Here is an 18,602-nt window from a genome sequence, read left to right as displayed (position 1 = left end):
TTCCTTTGAGTTGTCCTTGGACTCACTTTTGGATACACTACATTGCTGATACCCTTGCTAGGAGCATACTGGCTTCAGTCACATACATACAGTATGCACGTATACACATAATCATGCACACATTAATTCTCCACATTAATAATGTTCCTCCTAATGAATTACTAGCAGACCTTGAGGCCATACACCTTTATCCCACAAACGTCTGGCCAGGTGCCCAATGACAAGCCTCATAGCACAGAAGACAAGGACACACACACACACACACACACACACACACACACTCCCACACAATCCTTTTGTCTTTAAATAGCATGCTTACTGAGATTCCTCATCTACATAAAAAATCGTACAAAGGTAGGTAACAGCCCTTGAAATCTATTACTGTCCATCCATCCTGCATACGATTGCTTTTGTTACTGTAAGACTTGCTTTTCAATTGTTCAGTTGTTGACATGAAAAACACTTTTAATTTGGATCAAACTAAGTGTCAGCTTTGTGCACAATACCAGTTATTTAAAGCTTTCTGAAATGCACATGAAGTACATATGAAAAATGTCAAGGTAAATTTGACAGGAGCTTGATAAGCTGTTTAAAACCGTAACAGATGGCGGGAGGCACCTCACTGTTGGGCCAGCAGTCAAAGCTTTATCTCCTGTCAAGGTGAGAGGTCAAGCAGTGTGTCTTCAGCCCACAGATTTAAAAAAGAGTTGAATAGCCAGCAGTTATGCCATTTAAATATTTTACACCCTACAAAATAAGTAAGCATAAGCTGCAGTCAGCAAAAGTATAGAAACACCTTATAGTACAAGAAGGGATGTTGTTTAAAGTGTACGTTAAAAGGGTGTATTAGAATATAAGGTAATGTGTTTATATTGATGGATGAATGAATGAATGCTTCCATGAGTCTATAGCCTATAAATTATGGGACAACAGTTAAAAAAATGTTTAATAATATAAATAATGTTTCAGGAAAAAAAAAAAATACTGGTTACTGCTTTGTACATGTGAGGATTTATTGAGCTTGGTGCTGGTCATTTTTCCCTATTTTCTGACATTTCATATACTAAATGATCAATTGAAAAAGAAATAATCGGATCAAATAGGAAAAAGGAAAGCACGAGGAAAATAATTGTTAATTGCAGCCCTACAGTATGTGTAAGTACGTAGCCTATTAGTTAATTTAGCATAATAATATGAGGTCTATATATCCGATGTTAGGAGTTTCATCATTTTCTGAGGGGATGTGTGTTCTGAATGCTCCCTGCCTGCACCTTAGGGCCCACGGCACTATTGAGCACATAGCTCACATAACCCTCCCCTGCTGGTCCGTGTCCTTTGACCCAGAGCTAGTGGGTTAATAACCAGCAGCACCGAACGCCATTTGTCATTTGCTACCTGCCGCTGATAGGAGATGTCAGCAGTTGTCTATGCCCTTGTCACCCAACCGCATGACAAATACTGTATCAAGCCTTGCAATCTAAGGCTCCCTGAGGCTTCTCAGTACGTCTCTCATGAACAACCACTCCCACTTGATAGTATTAGATTATTGTGCCATGATCCATATCGAGACATACTAGAGATACCCCTGTTTTTTTAATCTTCTTTTTTCATTGCTCGATAAATTGCGAATTCTGTCTTTTTTTCAATTTTATTTTGGACATTGTTTTTCCTCCTTTGCTTCTAAACTTTTCAGCTTTTCCTTTGATGTTTGATCCTTAATGCCAGAAATGGCTTGGAGCTAATGGTATTATATTGGTGCAAAATGTAGGATGATTTACGCGGATAAGCAAAGGACATTGAATGGTGAGTCAGCATTTCTACAATTGCTTTGGACATATGAATTTAATCAAGCTTGCTAAATCAATTGTCTTCCCATTGTAAAAGTGTAATCAAATGAATATTAACAGGTAAAAGCCTTCCCCATCTGTGACTGATTTTGTCTATAATTGAAGTGCTGAATTGATTTTAATGGTTAAAACATTTGTGATGCTTGCCACTTGTTTTCGAATTTAGAGAAATTTCTGAAGAGGAAATTGCAGTCATGAAGATTTCATCAAAGTAGTTAAGAAATGTAGTGGCTTTACAATATTTCTTCCCGAGCCAGCTGCACAAATGCACACAATTATGATACGCCTAAGAAGTCTGTCCAGCTGTTCAAGGGTTCAAGGTTTCTAGTTGCAGCACAGTGTTTGTGTGCGCTTATACAGAACATAGCACTGGAATACTAATGCACAACTAAACTCCTCACAGGCTGTTTAGATGTTTACTTTTCTTTTGAGTTTTCACACACTAAGGTTAAGAAAAATGACTTTAACACCAGTTTACTGTAGATGTAAACTTCTCGTGGATTAAATGTTGTCCCCTTTCTCCTCTCTCTTTGTTCTCTGCAGAGATGTCGGGTACGGGAGAAGATATTTCTCAGGTACACTGGAAGCAGCAGTGGTTGGAAAATGGGACACTGTACTTCCATGTGTCCATGACTGAGTCTGAGCTTGTAGCACAGACAACACAACCCACAGCTCGGGAGCCTACTCATGCCCTACATGAACACATGCATCTGCTGCACATCTCAGTTATGGTAAGTTATGAACATTTAAGCCTAAGAAATGTGGTTGTAGATCCACACTGATTCAGAAATGCATGTGTAGCATGGCATTGCATAAAGAACCACACTATCTTTTGCGTGTGAGTGTGACAGTCCATTTGGTTTATCCACACTGTCATGTTTGACTGGTGGTTGCTGGTGTTTGGGCCCTCTTCTTCTCTTTGAATATCCTTTTTGACACTCAAATAGTAGTGTCATAATGTGTCGCAACTTATAATAATGTTTCATGGTTGACGGGAAGACAGCACAAGGGTTAAGATGGCACAGACTAATTTTGAAGTTGATTGGATGAAATCTCTAGGAGGAATTTGTTCAAATACGACATGAGGAAATGGCCAAAATCACACTAATTTTGAACATTCAATTCAAATTTTTTCTACATCCTGACATGCTACATATGTGTATTGAGTTCCGTTAGACTTTGTTAAAAATACTGCAGGGGCTCAATTTAAAATACGTAAACTTTCACCAGGGTTGATACAACCGCTAATTTTGGTGAGTGGTTGAGTATGTTAAGCTCCTCAAAAAGGCTATTAATATGCCGGAAGAATAATAATGTCTTCAGTTTCAATAGAGCTGTCGCCACTCGGGCCCTAATTATTAAACAAGAAAAAGAAAAAGCTTGTTAGCCCTGTCGCTAATGGGACAACAAGTTGACACAGTTTATTCAAAGACTTTTCTGCAATTGACTCCTGTCTCATAACCGTCTGCAAACCATTCCTGTTTTGAAGAACAATGTATGCTCTGACAGAGGAGGTTTATTAAAGGTGGATGGAGAAATACAGCTAAGAAGCTACGATAGTTTCCTCCATCTCCGGGTCTCCGTTTGCCAGAGGTCCACACTGTCAAGACGGCTTGCATGCATGTATTTACTTTACTTTTACTAATCAAAGCAATTCCATTTTGCCATTATATTATTGCCTTTACCACCACATGTGTATGCAGGATCTATTTATAGAGGGTAACTTTTGCAAGCTGATGACATCTCTGTCCATGTTGACTATCTTGATGCTCCTGTTAATCTTATTTTATTGTAGTGAGAAAGTGTCTTGACACACTTTCAGGTGATAATGCACTTTAAATATGCATTGACGTCACCCTATACTGCATGCAGAGTGTGTTGTTGATGTTTTCCCCAGGGTTCTTCCTCCCTGCTGGCATTAAGGAAGAGTTGGAGTTAGTGGTACTGATATAGTGAGCGGAAAGAGTAATGACTTTGTTGACAAGAAGTATGCGGTGGAGGTTAAGCTGTCAAACCAGTCTTGTGAAGGCAGTAGTTCATGTTGATAAGATTTTGTCAGGATATGGGGGATTGTCAACATTTAAAAGGATGCAATTACTGACTGTTAGCAGGTGGAGTAGAAAGCTGGTTCGACAGTAATGGCAAGAAGACCCGAGTTTTCATTATATGTAGCTGTTTTCTTGTATGAGTAGTGTTTTCATCTCAGTACTGCAGCTTTATGACTGTGGCATATAAGGATTTACTAATGCTTTAAATCTGCTGTGGCTGAAGTTCCGTATTAACATAAACATGTACACATGCAAGAATGCAGCTCAACTCACCACCTAAATTTGTTCTGCCGCTCTCTTAAACCAAAGTCACAATATTCTCTCCCCTCTAGTCTTGTTAATTTTTTTAATTTGTAAGATCAGCCTCTACACTTTTACCTTACTGTGTTTTAATGAGAGCCCAAACCACTTTTTTAGCCTCCAGTACCAATTTTAATCATAATTGGGCAATTTCTGCCGATAGAGGGCCGATAGCAATAATTTCTGTTTTGTGTAGTTATAGCCGTTGATATAGCTGTGTCAAGTATTGGCCAGTTTGCCTGTTTGGGGTCTTCACCAGGTGAAATGATGTGTCATTCTTTAGTAAACCTATGAATAAGAATCAGTCTGGTTTCTTACAGCCTTTTCCTAACACAAATTAGCGCATATACTCAAGTTTTTTAACTGGAAATTGCTAATGATAGACTACTTTTCCATTGCAAGTCGGCGAGTATGCTTTGGATTTTTTCTTCAGGTGCGTCATATTGGAAGTCAAGAAGGCGCTGGAAAACAGGTGTTAGAGAGAGAGAGAGAGAGAGAAAGAGAGAAACCATAAAACCAGAAACTGACTGGTTTTCGGAACCCCCCAGATCCCCTAATATAGTTAAACTGCACAGTATAGAGTGGCCTTTTATTTTAGCCAGCAAAAGGCCCACCTGTGCAGTAATTATGCTGTCCAATCAGCATCTTAGTAGGCCACTTGTGAGGTGGATAGATCATCTCGGCAAAGGAGAAATGCTCACTTACACAAATTTAGACAGATTTTTTGAACAATATTTTAGAGAAATTAGCATTTTGTATACGTAGAAAAAGTCTTAGATCTTTGAGTTTAGCTCATAAAAAATGGGGGCAATTTATAATTTTGTTCAGTGTAGTTGTAAATCGCGAACACTCCTGGCTGTGTTTTTACACCTCTCTTCTCTTAGTCTTGTGTTTTTGTCACATCACACCTTCTTTCTCCAAAAACTCCAACTTCAGGTTGCATGTTTCGCACCTGTTCTGTGGTTGACTTTCTCTGCCTCACCTCTCCTTGCTCATCCCACCATTTGCTCTATTTCGTTCTTTACCCTCCTCTCAGTGCACCGCATCTCCTCGCTCTATCCACCTCTGCATTCTCTCGAATACTCTGACCTCTCCTGCTCACAGACCCAGCTCCTCTTCTCTCACACTAAAAACACTTTTGGTAAAACGTTATTCAAAGAAGTGTTCATAACACTGTCATGACTATGCCTCCACAGCTAAGATAAACATGATTAAACATATTTTTATGACCAGAGTTGCGTGTAATTTGGTCTGTCACTTTCACTGCAACCAGAGATCTCGACATCTTGACATGAATTTTCACATCGTCATAACACTGTGATCCTAAAGTTGAAGTTTTTAGCATTTGTCATTTTGTCCAACATTATAATTATTGTTTACATAACACTTTATTCTAGACACTGCCTAAATCATTTGAAAATTCAGCAACATTTAAATCTGCCAAGATATGTTTGATAGCCTGTAATAGATGTCAACTTGCCAAAATGGGTACTTTTAGAGGCAGTGTTAACTAAACTAAAAGTGACATAACCAAAATAATAACCTAACAATTATACTAGTTATAAACATTCAAAAAGATGAACTTTATTCTGCACCTCGTAACTCTCCTTTCATTGTTCTCTTATGACTATAAATATTGTGGGAAAAGTAGAATTAATGTGTTTGAAAGATTATGTTCAAAATGCTGTTAATTGTTGTGTCAGCGTATTACGTGGTATGATTACTAGTTTGACAACCAGTTATTTCCATAGGTAAGTAGATATTTCAGGCGTTTTCCACAGTAGACATTTTGACTTGTTGGAGTACGAAGGATCCTGTAACCCAAAAAGCTAAATGGAATTCAAAAATCATTTCAATTTTATTATTTACATCTCCTTTTTTTACTGTGACAAAATGTCAAAATGTCATCCATTTAAAATAATAAAAGGCTTTCATCAATATCCCGTGGTGTTCTTGCCAACTTTGTAAATCTTTCCAAATATCAATGCATCATTGTATGCCTGTGGCCTTCATTTCAATTGGCAGATAGGTTGCGCTGTATTTCTGTTTAAAAGTAATTAAGAAAATTCACTTACGTAATATCACATTAAATTTGTTTTCAATTTGTTTTGGTGTACCCATTTTGTTCCATATATTTAAATTTCCTGGAACTGCTTTTGTTGGCAGTCTTAGGTGAACTGGCAACTCTAAATGGAGCATATGTGAGTGTGAATGTGGTTCTCGGTCTGTGTGTGTTAGCCTTGTAAAATGGGGACCACCCCAGGGTGTAGCCTGCCTCTCACCCAATGCCCAGTTGATGCTCAAGCCAAACAAAACAAAACATTACAGAAGATGTTTAATATGTTGTTTTTTGCTATTGGATTATTTCTGATATTATAAGTATTATAATAATGAATTGTTATAACATCCCTCTTTCTCCCTGTCTTGGTTGCGTTTTAGTGCCCTCTGCTCAACCTTCTCTCCTACAGTACATCTTTATAATTAGACACTGCTCTACTTGTTCTGTCTGTGCTCCTATCCTTCTCTACGTAAACCCATATCCTTAATAAATGAACATTTCAGCTTCTTTGTGTGCATGCTAGTAGAGCACAAGAAACTTTGCTCCAAAGTTCCATCGTTGTTTAAAAAATCCTTAAGCTACTTTTAGCATAGCATGTTTTTGCAGAAAGACACTGACTAATGCATCTTACATAGTAAAACCTTTTACATTACAGTGATGTGGCTAAGCGGTCAGCAAACCTTTTACACATCCAGCAAATACAGAGCAACATTAGCATTTGTTGAGCTAGCAACCATGTCAAAATACACGAAGTCATGAGCTCCATTGTTAAATATTAATCATTGCTGCTTTAAACATGGTTTATACAATTGCGCATGTACACTGTCTTTGCAAACACGGTATAATCAGGTTTTTAGGTAGTTGGTTTCACCTTTTCTTGTGAATTGGCATCTCTTTAAAAAAACAGCCATCAGTGTTTGAAATGTAAAGGAGGGTAAGAGTAGGGGAATCATATTGAGGCAGTTTGAACAGGACAGAAGGTCTGGTGGTTTGGCCTCATGGCCCCAAGGTGTCTCTGGGCTCTTTGAGTGAACATCACATTGTCTGATGCTGTCAGTTCTGGGCCAGACTGAAGTGTGATCACTCTATTCTTCTGGCATTGAGCTGTCAGTTTCTCAATCACTCAAGCAATCATTTTCCCAAGTCTTCGTGCTTTCTGCTGTCCTTCCCCTCCGCTGTCTCGCCGTCATATGACAGCAGCAGAGAGACAGGTATCCGTTTTAACGCGGGGTAAAATGACAATTGACTGACTTAGCGGTCAGATAGATGTGTTTTACAGTACAATGATTAGCTGCACAATTTGAAGAAAAAGTCATTTGAAGAGTCATTGCGATTAACAATACAGTGGTTACGATTGCGATGTGTTATCATAAGTCTACTTGCTTGATTATCAAGCATACTGAACAAAATACAAAAATCTTGAAATGCAAATTTCACAAATACACATAATGTTACACAAGCATAAAAATAAATTAATGTGTTCTTAACTAATTATTTTACAAAATTAAATAAAAATCGAAATAGAAATTTTGCTTTGCTCAATAGTACAAATAAAATACATAGAACAATGAATAGGCTAAGAAAAATACAAATTCTTATTCAAAAAATAAATTTTGTATGCCCTTTCGAAAAGTGACATTTAAACTGAGTGTGAAAATGAGCATAATATGGGAGCTTTGAGGTAACTTTTGTGCATTTCTCCCGGGTTGTGTGAAATCTCATGATCAAGGATATACCCATGTTGACTGGCTTGGTTTGAATTTCCAAAAGAAGTGTTGAACACTTAGCAGACCCCCGTGTATTACTAAGACCTGCTTACTACCAAAGGGAAGCCTTTCTTTCACAGGAAAATGCAGCAACTCTTCACTGTCCGTGCAGTTTGGTTTCCATAGGATTCTCAGTTTTTCTTTGGTTTATTTTTTTCTTCTTCATCTCTTACTCAAACACTGGCCATTGGTTCTATTATTCTTGTAACTTGTAAATACTGTATATAGCTGTTAAATGTATTCATTACTGCAACTTCATTGTGATACTTCACATTTTGACACTTTTCAAGAACCCTGCTAATTTAATAAAAATTGATTTTAAATTTTGGTTTAATTATTTCTGATGTTGTTGTAACATTTTCTGTTATTATAATCATTAGTAAATGAGTCTGAATCAACAACTTCTGTATAATTAATTTACCTCTTTTATAAACTTCCTTCAAATGAAAAAGCAAATCTTAGAAGTGTGGTTTGTTGCATTCAGTCACACAGACTGAGACACATACTGCCTGCCACATGTAGTTTGTTTGATTGTTAGGTATTGTGAAAATTACCACTTCTCACACTGCAGTACAATGAAGCCTTTTTTGCTGCATTACCGCTCAAAGTGCTCCCTTGCCATGCCTGGAGGCCTTTATCTGAAAATTTGCATTGTGTCATCAAAACAATCACACACACTTTAGCAGCTATAGCAAGGATTATTTTTGGTGGTTAGCTGCTTTTAGTCTTTGCTTGGCTTTTTTTGATGTGTACCTTTTTGAGGGATTTTCTGGCAGGAGCCAGACTGTGATTGCCAGACTGTGATTGTAAATCATAGGAAGGGTACTATTCCATATTTCAGTATAGGCAAAGTACTTCATTGCAGAACACTGCTGTCTGTCACTGTTTTACTGCAGCTTCTGACTCTGTTCAGTAAAACAATATAGTTATATAATAGTTTTTCATCATCATACATTTGCAAAAATGGGAACATTTGCGGCAGGACATATAACACCTTCATACAGAGTAATACATGTGTTCACACTATTGGAGGCAAAGATGATTGATAAATGTAAATCATTTCAGAAATAACTTTGATCTGTAGAATGAAACATGACAAAAAAATGATATGATTTATGGAATTATTAACATCTAACACCAGACAGTTTGTGTTCAGAAAAGAGGTCACACTGGTGGTTTGATCAGATCTTTTAAGATGTACTAAAGCAGCGCGAAACAAAGCCCCCGCCCCACACCTAAGACAGATCACAGTGAAAAAGCAATTTTCTCTGCTCAATTCAACCTCTTCACCAGAAAAAAATCCATGATGCAACAATGCATGATATACTATAGGAGGCTTTTTGGTGGAAAAACGAATCATAGGTAAGATAAAATGGCATTTCTCTCTCATCAGTAGTGGAAATGATTTAATGCAGTGGGAATATGAATATGGAGTTCACAGGAAAAGGCAGTCAGTCATATTGTGTAGTACTGTGAATAATCTTTCAAAAGATGGCATGTTTGAGTTCACTGGAAGGACAGGTAGTATTTTACCAAAATGAGATGCAATAAAAGCTGGCAGTTCACAGCCTTTTGTATGCCACATTACCGAACATAATCATCTATTCCCTGAGATCCGGGTGTTTATTGGACAACAAACAAATGCAAATTAGACATGTTTAATTGACTATCTGGACATTATTTGAAATACTTTAGTTAGCCAACCACTAAAAACACAATACATCTATAGAAAACATTCATTTTTAAAATAGTTTCTCAATATTGAGCCTATGCCTGGGGTAATTTACTATTCATGCACTCACACAATGTGAAGGGAGGACTACTATTCTTATCTCTGTCCTGATAGTTATGCATGAAGATCACAGTGCACCCTACACGGTTGAAATTGCTTCCTTATAATTAAGCAGTCACTGGTGATATATTACCATCAGTGTGTGGTGGGTCATCGACGCTTTTGAGGCAACCGTGGCTCCTGTGGAATCAGGGGCTACATAAATTAATCTTCACCATGCCCCGGCACACTCAGGCATAATGCTGCTGCGGGTGAGGACATTTTTTTAATTATTATATTAAAGTTCAAGCAAGCTACATTTTAATTGCTCTAAGCTTTAATTGTTTAGGCCACCTTTTGGTTTCTTTTAATTGACACATGTGTGTCATTTTACCATGAATACAAAATCAGTGCTATAATCAAAACATTCTGGTAGGCAGCAGCTTAAAAGAGAAACATGGAGTATCTAGAAGTAAGAATTATTAGCAAAGTTATTGGCTGAAGCTACTTGTTCTTCTGCGCCATGTAATAAAGCTTCTTTACATCATCACTGCTTTGTATGTATCCCTTAATTTATACTTATCCATCATATTAAAGTCTGTCTGAATATGCCAATTTGCAGCTTGTTAGAATATATATATCGCGGCATGAGTAATTGTAAAAGCTCTAATAAATATTAGGAAGAAAATGTCTATGTGGTGCTATTATTTTTCAGTTGCTTACAAACACATCAGACTACTTTTAGGACATCAGACTTATATTAATCAATGTTATGTTGCATTTATCCGATTAAAGAAAAATCCCAATATTTTTACCGAAGTATCTTTACATTGTTTGTGCTTAAAGTCAGTAAGTCCCTTTTAATCCAGATTTATTTTCATTGTTTAATATAAACGACACAGTTTATGCCCAACAATCCCACAAATCCCATAATCGGTCCCTCCTCTGTTCCACCTTCCAGAGGTTTTGGTCCAAATTCTTGCAAATTACCAAAGATTTTTTAAATCAAATTAGCATGCACTGTGGTTAATTTCTCTTCCTTTTGTTTATGTGAACTACTAAACGAAAGGGTTGAAGCCTCAGTACCGTTGCTAATATTGCCCAGGTAATTTCACAGGTTAAACCGTTCCATATGTAGGATATTTTGGCAACTTGGGCACAGTGCAACAACCTGTAAACGCAACCCTGACCTGTTATCCCCCTAGGAAATTGCTATGGAAATTAGTTGACCATTTACACATCAAGAAGGCAGAGAGCCACATTATCATTAAAGGAGAATTCCGGCCAACTTTTATGTTAATCTTGATCACTATAAACATGCAAGTTCTTTCGATTGAAGAAACCCCGACCTGAATCGGTGCAGGCAACACTGAGTAGCTGCAGCTACGTGTACAAGCTTCCACTGAGCTAAAAAGGCAGTTAACGGGGCAAGTTTTAGAGTGCCTGTGTGCTTCTTAACAGACACACGATGCAATTATTATGCCTGTACAACATAAACAGGGCCCTTAAGAAACATCAAGATGTGTTTTTAAGTCAGACATGGTTTTAATTCACCTACCCTGTCTTGCTCTTGCCGCTAAGTAGCTTGCTTGCTTGGTTAGCTGCTATTGCTAGCTGTTTGGTGCTAGCTGTTAGCTGCTAATGATAAGTGTGTTCAGCCGGGCTTTTGTGAAAATCATAACGCAGCAGTTCCGTTTGTATTTGTAGCTTAAACATTTCGTGTGTGATCAAGGCTTGGCAGTGTCGATCTGTGTGGTAAATTCCTTAGCCGGCTGTTAGTCTTTGTCCTTGCCTTCCACAGCTGACAACAATCCCTTGAGTTTCGGGGGGTGTATATAGTGGGTGTCTTTCATGCCTTCGCGGCAACAAATTGTAGTTTATAACCTCAAAAATAGGTAATTTAGCACTGTTGTGGTTATGATAATATCACTAACTATGTAACTACATGGAATTACAAAATTTGTTTGGGTTTACTATTTGTGTGTTGAACAGGCAAACTTGTGAGATGATGTTGAAGTACCTTCCTTTGAATCCAATTTATCTTGCAGTACCTAATAACATTTAACATCATGCCATTCCATTTTCTGCTCTTGTCTACACTAGCCAATCAAACCAATAATTCTCCAACTAAAATAATTTTAATTATTTTGTTAAGTGGAATTCTGCACCTTTATATATATAAAAGCCTTTTTTTCTTTCTTTTAGTTTACTGTGAGGTCAATGAAATGATTGAGTCAGAAGTAAATGGCAAAATAATTGAAAAGATAGATGAAATAGAGTCAATAGTGCAGAGTATAAAGACAATATGAGAATGTACATTATATATTTGTAACAGGCTTTAGTTATTTATGTATTTGTATCTTTATATTCCCCCAACCCTCTGCCGTAACTCCCTTTTTACACTGCCCCCCCATTCATTTTAGGAAAAACTTCAAAGTCCTTCTAATTGTCAACCAATGTCTCCATAGAACCCTACATTGATTTTAGAACCTCATTCTTTATAGCACCACCAGATCCTTCGATCCACCCAACGTGGCATGTTGGCACCTTCATGGAAAAAAAGGAATAGCCTGCCAGAGGCCCTTAGAAAGCCTGAGTATGTCGTTTTTAAAAGGCCCCTTAAGACCCACTTTTATTCTCTTGCTTTTAATTTAGTTTCACTTGTTTGTTTTCTGTTTTTTTATCTGATTCCCTGGGTTAAATTGTGTTGAAACTTGTTTCTATTTAATTTTGTATCTAATGCATGTCTTGTATACATGTATTTCTTTATTTGCAAAGTATTTTGTGGCAAAACATGTTTGCTTTTAAAGTTCTATATAAATAACTTGTATAAAAGAAATTAATTTCTTTATGTAATTAGGTTTAACAAAAACAGGCACATATTTTTTGTGAAGGCTTTTTATGTTCCAAGCACTCTCTGAAAAATTATATTAGTGCCGGGGGGAAATTTCCTATTTTTCTTGCCCATCTTGATTATTTGAACAATGCCATTTCAGTGCAAAATTGAATCACTCTGGATTGGAACTTTTCCTGGTACAAGAAACCTGTGGTTTAGCAACAGACCCACTTCTATCAAAGTGATAATGTTCCTCAAGTCTAAAACACATTGCCACTGCAGCACAGCAGCATGTCACATGAAACTTACCATCTCATGCCCCCAGCACACGTTAGTCATTCTACTGCATGAGGTTGTTAGTGTTATTTCACTTGATACTCGCACCTAAAAATTAGTCTTTAAAAAAAATGTTTTCTTTAAAATCTAATAAATGAGTTTTGGACTCAACAGCAAGCTTTTTCTTGTCCACTGTGACAGTAGATTTCCATAGAGTTAGACATATCATCGTTTTGCCGGGATGTGTAGAATCAACGGCATGTCTGGAAAACAATGCTGATTTTCTTTTGCATCGATAGTGCTGTTACACGAAAATAGAGCAGCATGCTATTTCAGATCCTGGGGCTATTATGTATTGCCATCTGTAAAAAAATATAATTGGGCCAACTTTGTCTCTCACAATATCACATGCGCGGTAAATGTTTAGGAATTTTTAGGGCAGATTTACCATCAAACATATTGCTTGCAGCAATAGTGTGCTAAGGGCTCTAGCCAGAATACCTTTATTAAATTAGTTCAAAACCTAATTTTCAAGGAGCCATTTTGAATTAAATGCAATGACTTAAAAAATTATTACTAAATTCAATGTGTGTTCTTTTTAAATGGATTTTTCATAACTCCAGTTCTGTTTGGTCCAATCAATTTCAGCTTTCCCTTTGCACAAGGAACTTTTTTTGCTTGAATGGGGACTGAAAGACCGTCCACCACTGCTGCAAACAGTGGACTAAAACACTTTACTTAAATAACTACAAGCAATGTGCCCCTGTTTGTCACTCATTACTACAGACAATGACCAAGTCTTACTCCCCCCAGTTAGTGAAAGACTTGCATATAATGCATTAGTTTAAAGTATTTGGCATTTAACCAATGTGGCACTGTAGCCTGGCAGACACATACAGCTGTCTTTGGCTGTTTTGCTGCTGCAGTCTGCCAAGACAAATGCAAAGCACTGTTCTCAAGTTCACACTACATTGAAGAGACAGTTTAATCTGTGACAACCTAACAATATCCAGCGCCGTCAGCTTACCCCTCAAGCTCTCCTACTACCCCAGTGAACGCTGCCATTGGGAGCGACCCTGAGCTCCCTCCACTAATAAATCTGTTGCCTTCTGAGAGCTTATTTGTTAGTTTTGAGTTGGTTCCCCAATGTTCTCCATCCCTTTGAGGTCTAATGAAAGTCAACTGCATGTGAACTCATTCCACACCATTGAAACACGTCAAAAACCTCAATTGGTATATCCAACAATTAAATACATGGTCCAACACTTATTTCAACAACTAAGCGAGCAGATGTGTTCCAATATAGACGTAAACCCCATACCTTTTGTAGGTGATATTGCAACACACATAATGTATTACATAATCTACACAATCCATTATAGATAGTAAGAAGACTTGGAAGTGATGACCAGTTTTAATCACATCAGGGATATTCTGTAATAGCTACTGATGATTTCTTCAAGGCTTTCCATATTCATGCCCATGTTCTTATTTATTTTATCTTTCATTTCTGTTTATGCCACTGCTTTGGCCTCCTTAACATGGTGTTCAATATAGACAATTCATCACTATAACAGATTTTCAATAACAATTCACCAACCAAGAGGATATTCCTCCCAGTAATACTGCTCCAGGCACCCGGGTCACTAATGTGGTTATTTTATGTTTTCTAGTACCACTATATATTTGCGTTTGGCGGCTCACTGTTTCCCAGGAAGGTAGAGTACTTTAGCATGCCATGAGATGCTCGCATAAAAGCAGTAGTTGGTGTTCTCCCCTTTCTGCAACATGCAGTCTCATTGGGGTGACCCTCTCATCCACTGGGACTCTCTAAATGTGCCTAGTTGCAGTAGTGTACTTTGGTGTCCCTATTCCGGGCGTAGCTGCTTTTGGTTCCAGCTGGAAGTCATTGTGGTCTGTTTCAAAGACAATTTGTCCTCTCACCTGAAACTGTTTTCCCTTGCATGTCCCTAAAAAGCCTAGCATTGAGCAGAAGCGGTGTAAGCTGATTTTGCCGGTGCTTCAGCCCCAAATGCTTTGAGTGTAGCCCCGAATGTATATTTAAAAGTTAACTCACAAATATGAAACCGGACAATAGCCTGTGTAAACCCCCAAAATCATAAGTTGGCTTATTTATCTGTGAAAGGTGTAATTTTCTGTGTAATTTTCTAAAGCAAAATCCAATATATTAATGCCATCAACACAAAGTTTAGGATGGCAATACTTTTTTTCTGATTTAGTTTGAAGTTAACGTGCCTGACATTTACAGTCAGTGTGTTCAGACTCAAACACACAGAGCTCTGAAACAGACCTGTGCGTCAGTTAATGTCCACTCTCTCTGTAAAAATAGAGATGAGCAGCTCGGCTTCTGTGGACTCTGCAGCTTTAGGTTCATAATGGACGCGCTCTGCTGTCGACATCCTGTGGCAGATGTGTTGCGTTTGTGCTTTCTGTATTTCTGCCGTAGTTCCGTTTTTACACCTTCCATTTGGAGCAGCGTGCAGATACTTCCCTGAACTTTGTCTCATCCAGAGAGCAGAGTCTCAATCAGGGCTCTGAGCCTGTCAGAAGGTCTGAGATTTTCCATATCTGCGGAGCAATCATGTAAAGCTAAAAGAAAGAATCAAATATCAAGAAAACATGATTAATTTCCTATTTCTTGGTTATTTGTCTTGCATAGCTTGGCCTGGTTAATTCAACGCCTTCACTAACCCATTTAACAATATGTGGAAGTGTTAACTGTGTTAATGTCTGTAAAAATATAGGTATGTGTATAGTACTGTATTTAGCCTCACCTTCTGAAACTCCTGCCTGATGTAAGGGGATGTTGACTGATGAACACGTCAGTCTACACCTTTCCCACTTGTCCATTAAATCAATGAATGCATTGCCTCACCGCCGTTGCTAATTGTTCTTAACCAGAGCCATTAGTGCCATGACATGCAGTTGGGGATGATACTGTTAAAGTAATTAGGAAACAAGCAACATGGTGTTTTATAATGTTCTTCTTATAACTTAATGTCTGCTGTACGGTTCAGTCATCAGGTTCTTGAGTAACCACTGTCTATCTTTTGGATTTATCATTGTCTTCCAAATTATGTGATATATCTTGCAAATTTCATCAGCATCAGCCAGTAATGAATGCAGTTTCCTCTGGAAATTCTTATCGTCGTTTTAATTTATACTTTTTATATTTATGAAGCGATGACTTTCTTTGCAGGTATTTTCCCCTCACGCTGAGCATGGATATGAGGTCATTAGTACACTTGGGGCGAGTATAAAAAGTGTAATTTCCTTTAATTAGTCCATAAGGAGGACAGGAGCTTTGTTACGGACCACTATTCACAATAATCTTCTCCAGTGAGTTACGCCATATGCGTATGCAGTAGGCCAGGGTGTTCTTTATGTGTTCAGCTCTGGCTCTGTCTCCTACTTGTATCCATAGGGGAGTGAATAGTACAAGCCGCTCTTCACAGGAGCTTTCTGGCATGTTTCCCACATGTTCACATTCATAGCTGTTCAGTTCCCAGATTTTAGAAGGACACTAAACACATGGTCAGGTGCTGTGGTGCTGCTTCAAGGGCTATGCCACTGTCATGATGGCTAGGGTCCAGGCTTGTGGTTGTGACATGAATGTAGCCAAGAGAGGATTGCTTCTTGTTTCTTTGGCTTTGTAATGAATGATGTCTTACACTATGAATTCATTTGGACACACACAACACCAACACAATTCCATAGAATCATCTGCATGCACGGTCTTTCTCTGTTTCACACGAATGTTTACATTCATGATGTGCTTATTTGCTTATGCTTCGGTGGTAACTCAGTGCACATTGATTCATATCCATCTGCCTTTTAGACAAACAGCATGTGACGGAATGAGTTTGTTACTCAGTATGCACAAACACAGTGCTATTTAGCAGGCTTAATATTCTGCATAAGTGAAGCTGTTCGGACATTGTAAGACCAGATCCATACCTGCCGACCTGCACCACCTAAGGGAAAGGTAGTCCCGAAGCTGCAGTTTTATATGTTTATTTTACTAGTTTAATTAACTAGCTACTAATTAACTAACTGTGCAGAAACTACTACATTCCACACCAGGAGATATGGCGTATGTAGTTTAAAACCTCTGCTGGTGTTGCTTTTCTTGCCTAAAGGTGGCGCAGTTTCAACTTAAACTACAGAGTCAAAACTTCTGAAACTGCCTCTGTGGGTCCGCTTTTGGATATCAAAGGTTTTACTGTGAATATTATTGGCCTTATAACCCTAACCCCACATGAGTGGCACTGTTTATTACAGTGCACATTTAACTATTGGACATTCAACTTGGCTCAACTCTCATCAACTGATAAAAATGTAGCTTAGGGGTTTCTCTACACAAACTAGACTTTTTGAAGTCTAGTTTGTGTAATTAGTCACACAGATGGGCCTGTGTAACATGATATGCAGTTGAACTGTATATATGGGTGTGCATGCATGCATGTGCACTCTCCCTTTCTGTATGATTATTCAGGATCTCTCCCCCTGTTTTGTATCCATTCATCTGTTTTTTAAACTACTTATTATGCTCATAGTTGTAGCGGGATGGAGCCCATCTCAGTAACTACTTAAACAAATACATCTTTTACAGGGCCAACACACATTACATACACACACGTTCACACACACTGTAGGGGTAATTAAAGTTTCTGAATCATCAATTTGTATATCTTTGGACTGTGAGGGGGTCCTGCAGACATCGGGAACAGAAATTCTCCACAGAATGACCTCTTGGTCGGTGGATATCAACCCATGGTACTTTCTTTGGTTGGTTTGGTTGAATTGTATTTAGATTAAATTATTAGGTAATACATATAGAATTTATTTAATACCACAGTTCATACCCAGCTTAAATATTCACAAATTAACTGTATGTGGGAGGTTGAGTTGGATGTGGGGAGATGCAATGTTCCTATATGTACATCTGCATACTGTGAAAAAAAAGGTTGTGTGTGACTTTTTGTGGTACTTTATGCTTGTGATGCTGTTCCAATAGGAACAATTCTGCTTTTAAATATCTCATTGTAGAACACTACCGTTCACTAATGTGTACAGACATACTGATCTGCACAACATATACAATCCGGTTGTCCCTCTTTCACATGCACAGTGAGTGTGTGTTTGAAAACACAAACCCTTGTAATAGTGCATTTGTTTGGCTAGTCAAGTGTCATGACCGAAGCAAATTGTATCTTTTTAGACTTCCAGTTTCTGTGTTAGTGAAAAAAGAAGGAGGCTATTAATAGAGACAAAAGTCAGGTAGAAGTGGCTGCATCCCCCCCATCTTTGTTGTTTTCCCTTTTTTATTCTGCTCATTCATTCGCCCTCTCTCTGTCTGTTCTGTTGCCTGGGTAACAGTTAGAGATGGAGACCAGGAGTTGGGGGAACAAAAGAAAAGTGTGGTTCTGAAGGGAGAGGATTATTAAATAACTGTTCATGCATGCACTTTTGACTGCTTGTGTGCGTGTAGATTCTTGATTGATATGATTGCATTTTGTCATTCTAAATTGCTGATTTGCAAATGTGCATAATTGGTTGTGTAAGTGTAGAGAAGGAGTATAGATAAAGATGTTTATAAAACAGTTTTACTATCTTGCCTAAGCATTTTACTTATCCATTAAAAACATGGCTTACTGTACACGCAATGGCTTACATGC

The 18,602-nt window shown here is 38.0% G+C and overlaps 1 protein-coding gene across 1 annotated transcript in view; it reads left to right on the top strand.

Annotated features, from left to right (window-relative positions):
• LOC117958903 (astrotactin-2-like) overlaps positions 1–18,602 on the top strand; it is a 264,011-nt gene that overhangs the window by 49,587 nt on the left and 195,822 nt on the right. The window contains exon 2 of the mRNA XM_034895621.1: positions 2,391–2,578. Coding sequence (XP_034751512.1) covers positions 2,391–2,578 — 188 coding nt within the window. The remainder of the gene's footprint in view (positions 1–2,390; positions 2,579–18,602) is intronic.

The sequence above is a fragment of the Etheostoma cragini genome, chromosome 16 (assembly GCF_013103735.1).
Source record: "Etheostoma cragini isolate CJK2018 chromosome 16, CSU_Ecrag_1.0, whole genome shotgun sequence".
NCBI lineage: Eukaryota > Metazoa > Chordata > Actinopteri > Perciformes > Percidae > Etheostoma > Etheostoma cragini.
Note: the sequence above shows the minus strand (reverse complement) of the source record. Positions and strands in the feature narration are given on the sequence as shown.